The 15764-nt window shown below is 35.8% G+C and overlaps 1 protein-coding gene across 1 annotated transcript in view; it reads left to right on the top strand.

The window, feature by feature from the left end:
• The window catches only part of NPSR1 (neuropeptide S receptor 1), a 203191-nt gene that overhangs the window by 134162 nt on the left and 53265 nt on the right, over positions 1 to 15764 (top strand). The window contains 1 exon segment of the mRNA NM_001032942.1: positions 3990 to 4093. Within this exon segment, the coding sequence (NP_001028114.1) occupies positions 3990 to 4093 (104 nt within the window).

The following is a 15764-nucleotide window of genomic DNA, read 5'->3' as shown; positions in this document are numbered from 1 at the left end:
TTGTATATTTCCCCACTAACATATTCAGCACCATAGGGTCAGCCAGATCATATGCCCCAAGTAGTAGGGTTGCTTATACTGCAGTCCTACATGCTGCAGAGTCCTTTCTTGCTCCAGGCCCACTCAAAGCTGTGAGACTTCTATGTAGTTCAGTATATGAGATGGAAAAATATTTCTACATGTGAAATGTGTTGCCTCCAAAACACAGGCCTACCAGGTATCTTGCTCTGTTTAATGAGATTGAGAATGTAAGATACAGTAATTTAACTTTTACTTGAAAATCCAGTGGTCGCAGTGGTGTTCTAGCAGCCTTTCACTACTGAACCACTAAAAACTTTAACAATGTGGTATGTTCCTGAACTTTCACAGGGTTTATCTCCCACACTCCAGAGTGTGTGTGTCCTACCAAGGCCTCTAATGTATTAGACACCTCTTGTTGACTCTTAATGATGTCTTTGATGCAAATGGATCAATGTGATATTCTACAGAATGTTCAGATGGTCCATGTCTCTTCAGACCTTATTATGACAAATATTTGAAGAGGTAACATAGCCCTGGGCAAAGCAGAAAATGAACATTATTGTCTGTTACATGTGAATACAAACTCTGATTTTTTTGAACGTGTCTCTGTCTGGTTTTGGTATCAGGATAATGGCCTTGTAGAATGAATTTGGAAGTATTCCCTCCTCCTCTATTTTTCAGAATAGTTTGAGTAGGATTGGTATTAGTTCTTCATTAAATGTTTGGTATAATTCAGCAGAGTCACCATCCGTTCCTGAACTTTTCTTTATTGGAAGATATTTTATTATACGATATTGTTATTTGTGGCCAGGCATGGTGGCTCACACCTGTAATCCCAGCACTTTGGGAGGCTGAGGCAGGTGGATCACAAGGTCAGGAGATCGAGACCATCCTGGCTAACATGGTAAAACCCCATCTCTACTAAAAATACAAATAAAAAATTAGCTGGGCATGGTAGTGGGCACCTGTAGTCCCAGCTACTCAGGAGGCTGAGGCAGGAGAATGGTGTGAACCTGGGAGGCGGAGCTTGCAGTGAGCCAAGATCATGCCACTGAACTCCAGCTTGGGCAACAGAACAAGACTCTGTCCCCAAAAGAAAAAAAAAAAAAGATCTTGTTATTTGTTATTGGTTATAGTTTTATCTTGGTACATTGTATGTATCCAGGAATTTGTTCCTTTCTTCTATATTTTCCAATTTATTGGCATATAGTTGCTCAAAGAGGCTACTAATGATCCTTTGAATTTCTGCTATCAGTTGCAATGTCTCCTTTATTATCTCTAATTTTATTTGTTTGAGTCTTCTTTCTTTTTAATTAGTCTAAAGGTTTGTCGATTTTGCATGACATTTCAAAAATCCAACTTTTGGTTTCATTGATATTTTGTATTGTTTTCTTCATTTCAATTTCATTTATTTCTGCTCTGATATTTATTTATTTTCTTCTACTAATTTTGAGTTTGTTTTGCTCTTCCTTTTCTAGTTCTTTAAGACGCATCATTAGGTTTTTTATTTAAAGTTTATCTTCTTTTTCCATGTAGGCACTGATAGCTATAAAATTCCCTCTTTGTGCTCTTGCTGTATCCCATAGATTTTGGCATGTTGTGTTTCTATTATCATTTGTTTCAAGAAATTTTAAATTTTTCTTCTTAATGTCTTCATTGATCCACTAGTCATCCAGGAGCATATGGTTTGATTTCCATGTATTTGTATAGTTTCCAAAATTCCTCTTGTTATTGATTTCTAGTTTTATTCCATTATGGTCAGAGATGATGCTTCATATTATTTTTATTTTGTTTTAATGTTTTCAGGCTTTTTAGTGATTTAACATATAGTCTGCTCTCGAGAATGAACCATGTGCTAAGGAAAAGAATGTGTATTCTGCAGCTGTTGGATGAAATGTTCTGTACAAAACTATATAGTGCAGATTAACTCTCATATTTCTTTACCAATTTTCTGTACAGTAGATCTGTCCAATGGTGAAATTGTGATGTTGAAGTCTCCAGCTATTATTGTATTGGGGTCTCTCTCTCTCTTTAGCTCTAACAATATTTAATTTATATGTCTGGGTGCTCCAGTGTTGGGTGCATATATATTTACAATTGTTAAATCCTCTTGCTGAATTGACCCCCTTTATCACTATATAGTAACCTTCTTTATCTCTTCCTATAGTTTTTGTCTTGAAATCTAATTTGCCTGATATAGTTATAGCTAGCCCTGCTCTTTTGTGGTTTCCATTGACATGGAATATCTTTTCCCATCCCTTTATTTTCCACCTATGTGTGTCTCATCTTTATTGGTGAAGTGTGTTTCTCGTAAGCAACAGATCACTGGATCCTTTTTTTTTTTTAATCCATTGAGCCACTTGATGACTTTTGACTGGCAAGTCTCAGAGTCTCACTCAAAGTCTTTAATGCACCTGGGTATTCCTGATGGTTATTCTGAGCCCAAGGACTCTTTAGCTGGCAGGTGATGAATGCTGCCAGGACTATGCCCTTCCCTTCAGGGCAGTAGTTTCCCTTCTGGCCTAGGGCATGTCTAGAAATGCCATCCAGGAGCTAGGGCCTGGAAAGGGGGCCTCTCAGAGCTGACCAGTGCCCTCTCCTGTTGTGACTGTGCTCTGGGCTCAGTTCAGCACTAGAACTTGCTTGAAAGTTGTACTCCTTGTGGTCTAGACTGACTTTCCAGTATATTTAGAGCCCCAGAGCACTTGAGCTTGCAGTGGTAAGGCTTGTAGGAACTCAAGTTCTGACCACCAGGATTGGTGATTTCCTTTTGGCTAGAGCTGATATAAATGCTCCCTCCATGCGGGGGCATCAGCTGAGTTTGGTCTTGTTTTCTTTTATGCTGTAATAGGACAGCACTAAGTTCAGTGCCTCACAATTGCTGTGCTTTCCTCCTCTAGCACCTAGGAAAGCTCTCCATACCCTGCTGCCATTGCTGGCGATTGGGAGAGGGGTGGCATCAGAGATTTAAAATTGTTTATTTTCTACTTCTTCGGTGCCTCTTTCAGCAATATGAAGTTAAAACCAAGCACTGTGAGTGCTCACCTGATTTTTGGTTCTTACAAAGCTACTTTTTTGTGTGTGTAGATGGTTGCTAAATTGGTGTCCTTGCTGAAGGTGGAAGAGGGAATGATCAGTGGAGTCTTCTATTCTGCAATCTTGCCTACAGCACTCTTTTGAGAAAGATTCTGGATTATATGATAAATTAGTGATGTCTGTCATGGAGGGGTGAGGGGCAGTTTTTAGACATATAGCCTATTTTGCCATTTCTGCTATAAACATCTACACAGCTTGTACAATCTGTAACTATAGAATTGAGTACAGATGACCTGCCCACAAGAGGACAAATGTCCTGACCTTGGCCTTAGTTCCTCTGTAATTCAACCAAGTACATTAATTAAGTTGACAGATGATACACTTGCTGCTTTCCGAGGGCAGATATTGAAAGTGGAAAGGAGAAGAAAGCAAAGAAACCTGGGAGCAGGAGGACTGAGACTGGGTGTAAGGAGAAACAAGAGGTCCAATTTGCAAAATAATGGGTGTAGTAAGAGGAATCTTGAAGTATTCTCCAAAGATAACAATTTTGCTTTTCTCAATTTTGTCCTCTTCATTCTCACACAGTGCTGTCTTTAGTACAAACCTACTACCCTGAAAACTTCTGCTCTGTGACTTAAAAGGTCAGTTATGATTACTGTGATTCCTCTTCAGTCATTATTGAAATTCTTCCTAGGTGGTTACATTTAAGTGGTAAGAAGCTGCAATAATATAAGTCAAAGAACTCCTGCTTTGCTTTACTTTTCCTCAGTGGCCATCTAATAAATCAGGAAGGAGAAAAAAAGTGAACCTCTCCAGGATTTCATTTCTATTGTGGCTTAGCTGAAAATTTGAAAAACAAACAAACAAACAAAACAAAACAAAACAACAACAACAAAAAACCCTGCATGTAAGCACTTGTATGTTTTTGTTAGATTCTTTCACAGGACTAGTCAACATCTTGACAGATATTATCTGGTGATTCACTGGAGACTTCATGGCACCTGACCTGGTTTGCCGAGTGGTCCGCTATTTGCAGGTATGTAACACCTTCCAAATGTGATGAGACAAACTGATACCACAGTTAGCTCTTAGATTTATTATAAGGAAAATAATATAAAACTCTGCATTCCTATGCATCAAACTGCCTGCTTTATCCTAGGTGGAAGGGCAATGAAAATTTGAAAGATTTTTAATGTATTTCCTTTGCTAAAAATAGTATCTACATAAAGAAAACACAAACAAGCAATGATAAGGATGTAAAGCATTCATATTTCAAATGTTAACTAAAAATGTCTGGATCAATATTAAGGATTTTGGCATATTGTGGATAATTTCCAAAAAAGTTTGTTAATTATATTTACCTTTTACTTCTCAAATGAACTCAACACTGGCTACTGTTCTTTTTTGTAAAACAAAGGGAATTTGTTAGAAAATAACTATTACTTATTGAATTACTGCCTAAATTATACTTTTTAAAGTACCAATTGGCATTTGAATTTCTTCCTCTCAAATTTCCTGTTTTCCTTTTGGAATGATTTTATAACTGAAAGACTTTTTAAAAATTTTTCCTAAGATCTATTTTTAGATTAAAGATATCCATGCTTGGAATGTCAATCTGCTTCATTGTAAGCCACATTTATGTATCATATGTATATTTGATTTAAAATATTACATATATACATATTTACATACATCCATACTCCTATTTTTAACATGTGTTAGATGTTTATAATATAGATTTAGACACTTCAACTAAGTATGGAAAGAATGGATTATTTCATAACTGGTATTAGGTTTGATGTGTTGTTTCTGAGTTCTGAAAATTATTTTTTATTAATATATTTTTATTCTGATGCTAGTACTTCAGGTCTAAATTATCATAGCTTTATGTGTATATAATGCATTTCTAGAAAGCTTTATCCTGCTAGATTCCATTTGTTAGTAGAGTCTTTTAGGATCCTTGTATCTGTATTCATAAGTAAAATTATAATTCTTTTCATTGGTTTTATTATTTTCAGGTCTTGGTAATGAAGTTATTCCATATTCAGAAAATGAATATGGAATAGTTAAGAGTTACACTCTTCTTTTGTGCTCTGAATATAACCTTGAAAATTTGGTATGTCTGAAAGAGCCTTTACCATTATGTACGGCTAGTACTTTCTCAGGGGAAATTTTTAAAAACATATTTCAATTTCTTTCTGAGGATATTTGCTTCCTTGTAAATAAATGCTTTCAATTACTTATATTAGTAATCAATAGCTGAGACACAAATTATGACAAAACTTAGTGGCTTAAAACAATAAACATTTATTATCTCACAGTTTCTATTAGTCAAGAATTCAGGAACAGTTTGGCTAGGCAGATCTGGATAAAGGCTTATCAAAAGGTTCAGTCAGATGCTTTGTGGTACTGTAGTCATCAGAATGCTTGGCTGGGACTGGACAAGATGGATCACTCACATAGGTGGTAAATTAGTGCTGGTTTCAGTGGAATACTCAGTTCTCCACACGAGCCTCTCTATAGGTATGTTTTAGTGTCCTCACAACATAGTAGCTGGTTTTTCCAAGAATAACCTATTCAAGTGACCAAAGTGGAAGTGGCAATGTATTTTATGAACTAGTCTCAAAGGTCATACACCATCACTTTCATATGATTATTTTGGTTGTACAAATCAACTCAGATTCAGTATGCGGAAAGAAGAACCAAAAAACTAGGAAGCAAGGATTATTTTCGACATGTTGGAGGTTGGCAACCACACTATCTTCATATTTTTCCAAAGCATTTGATAGCCTATGGTTTCTCCTAATTGTTAACTTCAAAATGTCTTCTTGATTTAGAAATATTCATGTCAGTAACATTTTTTCTAACTGTATCTACAATATAAGTGTTAAGATAATACTATATATAAAATGTATCTTTTGACATAGGGAAAATGATAGAGAAAGAAATTCTGATAATTCTCTCTTCTATAAAGAAAGCAAGAAAATTGGCAAAAATTATCAGAATCAAATTTGTAGGACTCTGGAAATTAACCAAAGACTTGCAATTACCCAGGGAGCATTTATTCAGGAAAATGGCTGAATCTCAGTGAGAAAAAAATGAGCTCTGTGGTGCTTTGGCTTGCATTATTCTCATTCCCCAGTATCCAACTCTGTAATAGCCTGAAAAAGTAATAGCACCCATTCATAGTGAAAACAAATTGTCTGGCAGCCACTGTAGAAAGCAAAACTGGGATAGAGCCCTTTCAAATTCCCAAGAAACTGCCATTATTTGACATGTCTGGCAGTTCTCTAGAAGACTCCACTTGCAAGGCTGTCTTTATTTTACTTAAATCAGAACTCACCCACTGTGAAAAACCTTTCTCCTCTGGGCATTTGTCAAAACAGTTACAGGCAATTGATTAACTTTGCTTATGACTAAGGTATTGGATAATGGTCAAGGAAAACACTAGACTAACCAAAGCTTTAAAACATAAGCTGAGTAATGAGCTATCCATAGGGGATTTGAAAATCTCTGACATATTCCCAAAAATCTAGAAGACCAGGTATATGCCCAGGACTGTGCTCATCCTAAGGAAGAAATAGAGAAGGCACTGAGCTGTCACCTGTGAATGACCTTGAGGCTTTGTGCAAGCAGGAAGTGAGGGCAAAGACAGAATTGTCAGTTGCCTGGCTAAGTGTCAAAATCATGCTCCAACATTCACCCAGACCTCCTCTGCAACGAATGGGGGAATTAATAATTTCTGAAAATCTATTTTTAGGTTAAGAAAATTTTTAGTTAAGAAAATCTCTTTTTAGGAGCTATCACCAAGATCATGGAGTAGGAGATACTCACCTTTAACCCTCCAAAGCATTCAAGTATAAACAGCTATTCACAAACTAAAATATCCCAGAGAGGACTCAAGGGCCCATTAAAGAATTTGCAACAACATCGTTAAGCAAAAAACGGAGAATAACCACATAGAAAGAATTGCTGCTGTGATTGGCATACCTAAGAGGCCATGATTTGGCTAGGAACAAAGAATAAAGGTGGAAGCTATCAGTATTAGACACAGAAAGGACCAACATTGTCTCTAGTGGCCTGCTCCACAGGAGACACTAGGATCTTTTTCCACTGAGTAACCAACAGTCATTCCTGCAAGAGAACCCCAGAAGGGGAGATGTGGCTATACCTCCCTTCTATACCCTAAGAAGGAGTTGCTGTTGAGCTACTTTGGGAATGGGGTCACCATCTCTCCCAACCATGTATAAGCTTCAGCCCTGGAGCCATGGCCACCCTGGGAATGCCCACACTCCAGACTGACAGTCTGACTACACTGGGCCCACCCATGTGTTTAACACCACAGCCAGCACCATTGTAAGCTAGTTAACACTCCAACCCCAATGTTAAACTCTGCCTGCATGTGTCCACGCTTCAGACACTGACTTAGCCACCATAAAGAGCTATCCCCACCCAGGCCTCAGAGCCATTATAATTCTGTGCATACCTGTGCTCTCATTCTTGTCTCCTTGACTAATGCATATGTATACTATTACCAACACTACAGCAGGGGCACCTGTGCCCTGGGCAACAGCTCAGCCATAGAGAGCTATGCCTTGCCCCAACTCTGAAGCCACTGAGAGACTGTGTTCTAGCTCCCACACTACTTTGCAGGTGCACCCATGCCTCACATACTATACCATGCAGCAGAAGGGGAATCTGCCCCTTGAGCACCAGTGTCATTACCACTGTAATCCCAGAGCCATAGTCTCTCCATGTGAGTCCATGCATCAGACCTCAGTTCCATGGCTACTCCATCAACATCACCCATCAGACACTGGTGGTACTGCCACTATGAGAGGCCCTACAAGCCAAACCTAGTACCAAGAGAAATCTTCTCAGTGCCAGCTTCCCCACTGGGAGGAAAGATCAGAAGAACCTTAGCAGCCATCGCCAATGAAGACCCAATCAATTCTTGCTGCTACTGCCAATATTCACTGCTTTGGCCACTGAGGATCACTGCCAATAGCCACTGCTTTGGCCACTGAGGATCCTTATGATCTTTATCAACTCTGACCTGAGCTGAAAAAGCTACACAGAGACTACAAACCTGCACCATCACAGATGCTACACCACCCAACAAACCCTCCCCCATAGCATATGGTCTTTCCATAGTGAACTAGCTCACAAAATCTGGAAGGTGATTCTTTTTGGTTTTGTTAATGTTTATTTTTCCCTTATGTTGATATGTGTGCATTTGACTGCTTTACTAAACACACACACACATCAACATAAGGCAAAAATAAACATAAAAAAAGACACAACAACAAAAGAATACAGTAATTTTACAGTAACTGGCCCCAATGAAATAGAGATATATGCAATGCCTGACCAAAAAAATCAAAATAATTGTTTTAGGAAAGCTTAGGGAACTTAAAGTACAGAGAAGCACTTCAATGAAATCAGTAAAACAGTACAACTAAAACAAAGAATTAAAGAGAGAGATTGAAATTATTTTTTTAATCAAATAGAAATTCTGGAACTAAAAAACATAATAAATGAAATAATAAATGTACTAGACAGCACCAACAGCAGAAATTATCAAATAGACAAACTGTGAACTGAAAAACAAGTTATTTGAAAATATACAACTAAAGAAGAAGAAAGAAAAAAGAATGAGAAAAGATGAAGAAAGCATAAGAGATTTATGAGGCAGCATCAAAAGAGAAAATGTGCAATGCATTAGTCCATTCTCATGCCTCATGCTGCTATAAGAACATATCCAAGACTCGGTAATTTATGAAGGAAAGAGCTTTAGTTGACTCACAGTTCTACAGGGTTGGGGAGGCCTCAGGAAACTTACAATCATGGTGGAAGGGAAAGCGAACATGTCCTTCTTCACAAGGTGGCAGGAGAGAGAAAATGAGAACTGAGCAAATGGAGAAGCCCCTTATAAAACCATCAGATATCATGAGAACTTACTATCATGAGAATACCATGGAGGAAACCACCTCCATGATTTCATTATCTCCCACTGAATCCCTCCCATGACATGTAGGGATTATGGGAACTAAAATTCAAGATGAGATTCGGGTAGGGACATAGCCAAACTACATCATACAAGTTATAGGAGTTATAGAAGGAGATGAGAGAGGAAAAAAAAAGAGAGATTATTTAAAGAAATAATGGAAGAATAGTTTGCAAATCTGGGGAAAGATATAAATATCCAGGTACAAGAAGTTCAAAAGTTTCCAATCAGATTCAATGAAAATAAGACTATGCCAAGACATATTATAATCAAACTGTCAAAAATCAAAAACATGGAGAAAATCCTGACAACAGCAAGAGAGAAGAAGTAAATCACATATAAGACAGTTATAACAAGGCTAGTAGAAAATTTCTCAGCAGAAACCTTGCACAGAACAGGAGAGAATAGAAGAACATATGTAAGGAAGGAAAAACAAACTGCCAACCAAAAATATTTACCCAACAAAACTGTCTTTTACGAATCAAGTAGAGAGAAAGATTTTCTCAAACAAACAAAAGCTGAAGGAGTTCATCACCACCAAACCTATTTTCCAAAAATTCTACACAGAATTCTTCAAGTGAAAGGAAAAAAAAAAAAAAGAAAGCTAAAGGAAAAAAAAAAGAGCAAGCTAATTAATGACATGAAAACATATAAAACTATATCACTCACTGTGAAAAGTAAGTACATTTACAATACTCTAATACTGTAATGGTGGTGTGTAAATCAGTGACATCATTAGGATAAAGGCTAAAAGACAAAACTATTAAAACTAACAATAGCTACAATATGGGTATACCTCAGAAATATTGTGGATTCAATTCCAGAATGCCTACATAAAGCAAATATCACAATAAAGCTAATCACACAATATTTTTGTTTCCCAGTACATATAAAAGTTATGTTTACATTTTACTGTAGCCTATTAAATGTGCAATAATATGTCTAAAAAGTATATATGTTAATTTAAAAATATTTAATTTCTAAAATAAAAAGTTAACAATCATCTGAGCCTTCATCAAATATTGGCCTTTTTACTGCTGGAAGGTCTTGCTTTGATGTTGATGACTGCTGACTCATCAGAGTCGTGGTTGCCAAAGGTTGAGGTGGCTGTGGCAATTTCTTAAAATCAGATAACAATGAAGTTTGTTGCATCAATTGACTTTTCCTTACACATAAAAAATTATCTGTAGCATGCAATACTGTTATATAGCATTTTACCCAGAGTAGAACTTCTTTTAAAACTGGAGTCAGTTCTCTCAAACCTTGCCACTGTTTTTATCAAATATATTTATGTACTAGTTTAAATTATTTGTTATCACTTCAGCAATGTTCACAGCATTATCACCAAGAGTAGATTCCATCTCAAGAAATCACTTTCTTTGCTCATTCATAATAAGCAACTGCTCATCCATTCAAGTTTTATTAAGAGAATGAAGCAATTCAGTCACATCTACACACTCCACTTCTAATTCTATTTCTCTTGCTCTTTCCACCACATTTGCAGTACCTTTCTCCAGTGAAATCTTGAACCCATCAAAGTCATTCATGAGAGTTGGAATCAACCTTCTAAACTCCTGTAAATGTTGATGCATTCACCTTCTCCTATAAATCATGAATGTTCTTAATGACATCTAAGTAGTGAGTCCTTCTGGAAGGTTTTCAATTTCCTTTGTCCTGATCCAGCAGAGGAATTGCTATCTATGGTAGCTACGGCCTTACAAAATGTATTTCCTAAATTCTTAAATAATAAGACTGGAAAGTCAAAATTACTCCTTGATCTATGGGATGCAAAATGGATGTTGTGTTAGCAGAAATGAAGACAAGTTTAATTTTTTTTGTTCGTCTTCATCCACGCTCTTGGGTAGCAATGTGCATTGTCAATGAGCAGTGATATTTGGAAAGGAATCTTTTTATCTGAGCAGTAGATATCAACATGGAGCTTAAAATATTCAGTAAACCATGCTGTGAACAAATGTGCTGCCCTTTAGGCTTTGTTGTTTTGTTTATAGAGCACAGGCACAGTAGATTAGTCTAATTGTTAAGGGCCCTAGGATCTTTGGAATGATCAATGAGCATTGGCTTCAACTCAAAGTCACCAGCTGCATTAGCCACTAAAAAGAATATCATCATGTCCTTTGAAGCTTTGAAGCAAGGCATTGACTTCTCCTCTTCAGCTATAGAAGCCCTAAATAGCACCTTCTCCTAGTATTTGACTGTTCGTTTCCACTGAAAAACTATCGTTTAGTGTAGCCACCTTCATCAGTTATCTAACCTTGATATTCTGGATAACTTAATGCAACTTCTATATTATCACTTGGTGCTTTACCTTGCATGTTTATGTCACAGAGACAACTTCTATCCTTAAACCTCATGAAACAAACTATGCTAGCTTCAAACTTTTCTGCTGCAGCTTTCACATCTCTCTCAGCCTTCATAGCGGTGAAGAGAGTTTGAGATCTTGCTCTGGATTAGGGTTTGGCTTAATGTTGCAACTAGTTTGATCATATAGTCAGACCACTAAACTGTCTCCATACCAGCAGTAAGTTTGTTTCATTTTCTTATAATTTGTGTGTTCACTGAAGTAGTCATTTTACTTTTCTTCAAGAAATTTTCCTTTACATTCACAACTTGGCAAACCAGCCCAAAACCAAGCTTTTGGCCTATCTTGGTTTCTGACATGCTTTTTCTCACTGAGCTAAGTCATTTCTAGCTTTTGATTTAAAGTGAGAGATGTGTGACTTTTCCTATCACTTGAATACCTAAAGACAATTTCAGGGATATTTACTGGCCTAATTTCAACATTACTGGGTCTCAGAGAATAGGAACGTCTGAGGAGAGGGAGACAGATGGAGGAACAACCAGTTGGTGGAGCTGTCAGTATGCACGCAACATTTATCAGTTAAGTTTGTCACCTTATACAGATGCGGTTTACAGCACCACAAAACAATTACAATAGTATCATCAAACATCACTGATCACAGAGAGCCTTAATGGATCTAATAATAATAATAATAATGAAAAAGTTTGAAATAACCAAAATATGACACAGACATGAAGTAAATACATACTGTTTGAAAAATGACAGACTTGCTCAACACAGGGTTGCCACAGACCTTCAATTTGTAAAAAAAATGCACTATCTGTGAAGAAAAATAAAGTAAATCATGACAAAATGAAGCTTATTTGTAGTGTGTTAAGGGATATACTATATAAAAGAATTTAAATTGTGACATAAAAAACTAAAATGGGGGTGGTAGAGTAAAAGTGTAGAGTTTTTGTATGTAATCAAAGTTAAGTTATTATCATTTTAAAATCACTGGTTATAAGTATAAGACGTTCCTTTGTAAGTCTCAAGGTAACCACAAAGCAAAAGCTGCAGTAGATACACAAAAATTAAAAAGTAAGGAATGAAAGCATACCATTAGAGAAAAGCATCAATCACAGAAGAAGACAGAAAAAATAGAAGGGAAAAAATACACAAAGCAGAAAGAGTGGAAGACAGAAAAAAAAATACATGATAGCCAGAATACAATTATCAAAATGACAATTTAGGGCACATATAATTGAAAGTAAACAGATGGAAAAGGATATTTCATGCAAGTGGAAAAAAATAGTGAGGGATTGCTACACTTACATCACATAGAATAGACTTTAAGTAAAAAATTGTAAAATGGGGCACATAAGGTCATTGTATAACAGTAAAGGGATTATTTCATCAGGAAGAAATAACAATTGTAAATATATATGGACCCTACATTGGATCACCTAAATATATAAAGCAAATGTTAATAGACCTGAAGAGAGAAATAGACAGCAATAAAATCATAGGTCTTCAAAATCCCACTTTTAATAATAGACAGATTATCTAGACAGATAATCACTAAAGAACCATTGGACTTAAACTACACTTCAGACCAAACGGATCTAATAGACACATATGGAAAATTTCACCCAGTGGCAGCAGAATATATAATCTTTTGAAGCATCCAAGGAACATTCTGCAGGATAATCATAGAGTAAACCACAAAACAAGTCACAACAAAATTAAGATTGAAATATATAAATTACTTTTTTCAAAAACAGTGATATGAAACTAGTAATCAATAATAGAAGGAATTTCAAAAATGTTACAAACATGTGAAAATTAAACAACATACTCCTAAACAATCAATGGATCAAAGAAGAAATTAAAAGCAAAATTTTAAAATATCTTAAGATAAATGAAAATGAAAACACATCCTAATGAAGCTTATGGGATGCAACAAAAGCAGATCTAAGAGGGGAGTTTATAACAATAAATACCTACATCAAACAAAAGATTTAAAATAAATAACCTAATGTTACAACTTAAGTAACTAGAAGAAGAATGAAGTAAGTCCTTTAGTAAAAGCACAGAAATAATAACAATTAGAGAAGAAAGAAAACAAATGGAGACTAGAAAAACAAAGAGAAGATCAATGAAGAGTTAGTTTCAAACCTTTAGCTAGAACAACTAGGAAGAAGAAGAAAACTCAAAATTAGAAATGAAAGCGGAGACATTACAACTGATACCACAGAAACAAAAAGCATCATAAGAGGTGATATGAAAAATTAAATGTCGGCCAGGCCTAGTGGCTCATGCCTGTAATGCCAGCACTTTGGGAGGTCGAGGCAGGCAGATCACCTGAGGTCAGGAGTTCGACACCCTGACCAACATGGAGAAACCTCGTCTCTACTAAAGATACAAAAATTAGCGGGGCATGGTGGCAGGCACCTGTAATCCCAACTACTCAGGAGGCTGAGGCAGGAGAAACACTTGAACCCAGGAGGCGGAGTTTGCAGTGAGCAAAAAAAAAAAAATAAAATAAATAAATAAATAACCTAGAAGAAATGGGTAAGTTCCTAGACACACAAAAACTACCAAGACTTTGAGTATTGAAGGAATAGAAAATATGAACAAACCAACACTAAGGAGGTTTAATCAGTAATAAAATATTTCCATTCCAAGACAAGACCGGGATCAGATGGCTTCACTGCAAAATTCTACCAAACACTTAGAGAAGAACTAATAGCAATCTTTCTCAAAGTCTTCCCCCAAAAAAGTGAAAACAAGTGTTTACTTCCATACTCATTTTACAAGGTCAGCATTACTCTGGTAACAAAGTCAGACAAGATACTATGAGAAAATTACAGGGCAATAACCCTGATGAACATAGGTTTAAAAATCCTCAACAAAATACTAACGAACACATTTCAATAGCACATTTAAAGTATTATTCACCATAATTAAGTGTAATTTATTGCTGGAATGCAACAATAGTTTAACATACACAAATTAATAAATGTGACATACTACATTAACAAAATGAAGGATAAAAGGCATATGATCATCTCAATAGAAGCAGAAAAAGATCATGTCAAAATTCAACATCTTTTTGTGGTAAAAATGCTCAACAAATTAGGTACAGAAGAGAAGTACTTCAACAAATAAAGACCATGTATGACAAGTCCGCTGGTAACATCACAGTCAACAGGGATAAACTAAAAGTTTTTCTTCTAAGATCAGGAACAAGATAAGAATGCTCACTATCACAACTTCTATCCAACATAGTACTGGAAGTTCTAGCCAGAGAAGTAAGGTAAGAAAAAAAAAAAGAAAAGAAAAAGAAAGGCATTCACATCAGAAAGGACAAACTTAAACTTTCTATTTGAAGATGACCTGATCTTACATACATATATATATAATATTATATATATACACACATACACAGAACACTAAACACCACCAAAAAACCATGAAAACTAACAAATGAATTTACTATAATTGCAGGATACAAAATCAACATGCAAAGTCAGTAATGTTGCTATACACTAACAATGAACTATCCAAAATATTAGAATCTATTTACAGTAACTCCAAAAAGAATAAAATACCTAGAAATGAAGTTAACTAAGGAGGTGATAGACTTATACATAAAAAACTAAAATACATTGATGAAAGAAATTAAACAAGACAAAAATTGGAAAAGCATCCTGTTTTCATAAATATACAGACTTAATACTTTTAAAGTGTCTATAAATCAAAGCTATCTACAGATTCAATGCATTCCCTATCAAAATCCCAACAACATGTTTGACAGAAATTGAAAAAAATTGAAAAATTCAAATTAAATCACAAAAGTCCCAGAATTGTCAATGTTAATTTGAGAAAGAACAAAGCTCAAGGCATCACACTTCCTGCTTACAAAATATATTGTGAAGCTACAGTAAACGAAACAGTGTTGTACTGGCATGAAGACAGACATACAGACGGATGAAACAGAATAAAGAAGCCAGAAATAAATCCATATATGTATGGTCCACTGATCTTCAACAGTGGTGCCAAAAACAAACAATGGAGAAAGGATGGTCTCCTCAACAAGGTGTTGGAAAACTGGACATCTACAAGAAAAGAGTGAAATTTAACCCTTAACTTATATAATACAGAAAAAAATAAACTCAAAACGGATTAAAGACTTACATGTAAGACCTTAAACTATAAAATTTCTAGATAAAAACAGGGGAAACGTTCTTTGACATTTCTCTTGGCAGTGATTTTTTTGGATAAGACACCAAAAGCTCAAGAAACAAAACCACAAATAGACAAATGGGACAATATTAAACTAAATAACTCCGGTGCAATAAGGGAAACAATGAATCAAATGAAAAGGTGACCTATGGA

The sequence above is a fragment of the Macaca mulatta genome, chromosome 3 (genome assembly GCF_049350105.2).
Source record: "Macaca mulatta isolate MMU2019108-1 chromosome 3, T2T-MMU8v2.0, whole genome shotgun sequence".
In the NCBI taxonomy this organism is placed as follows: Eukaryota; Metazoa; Chordata; class Mammalia; order Primates; family Cercopithecidae; genus Macaca; species Macaca mulatta.
This window is presented reverse-complemented; position numbering and strand designations above follow the sequence as displayed.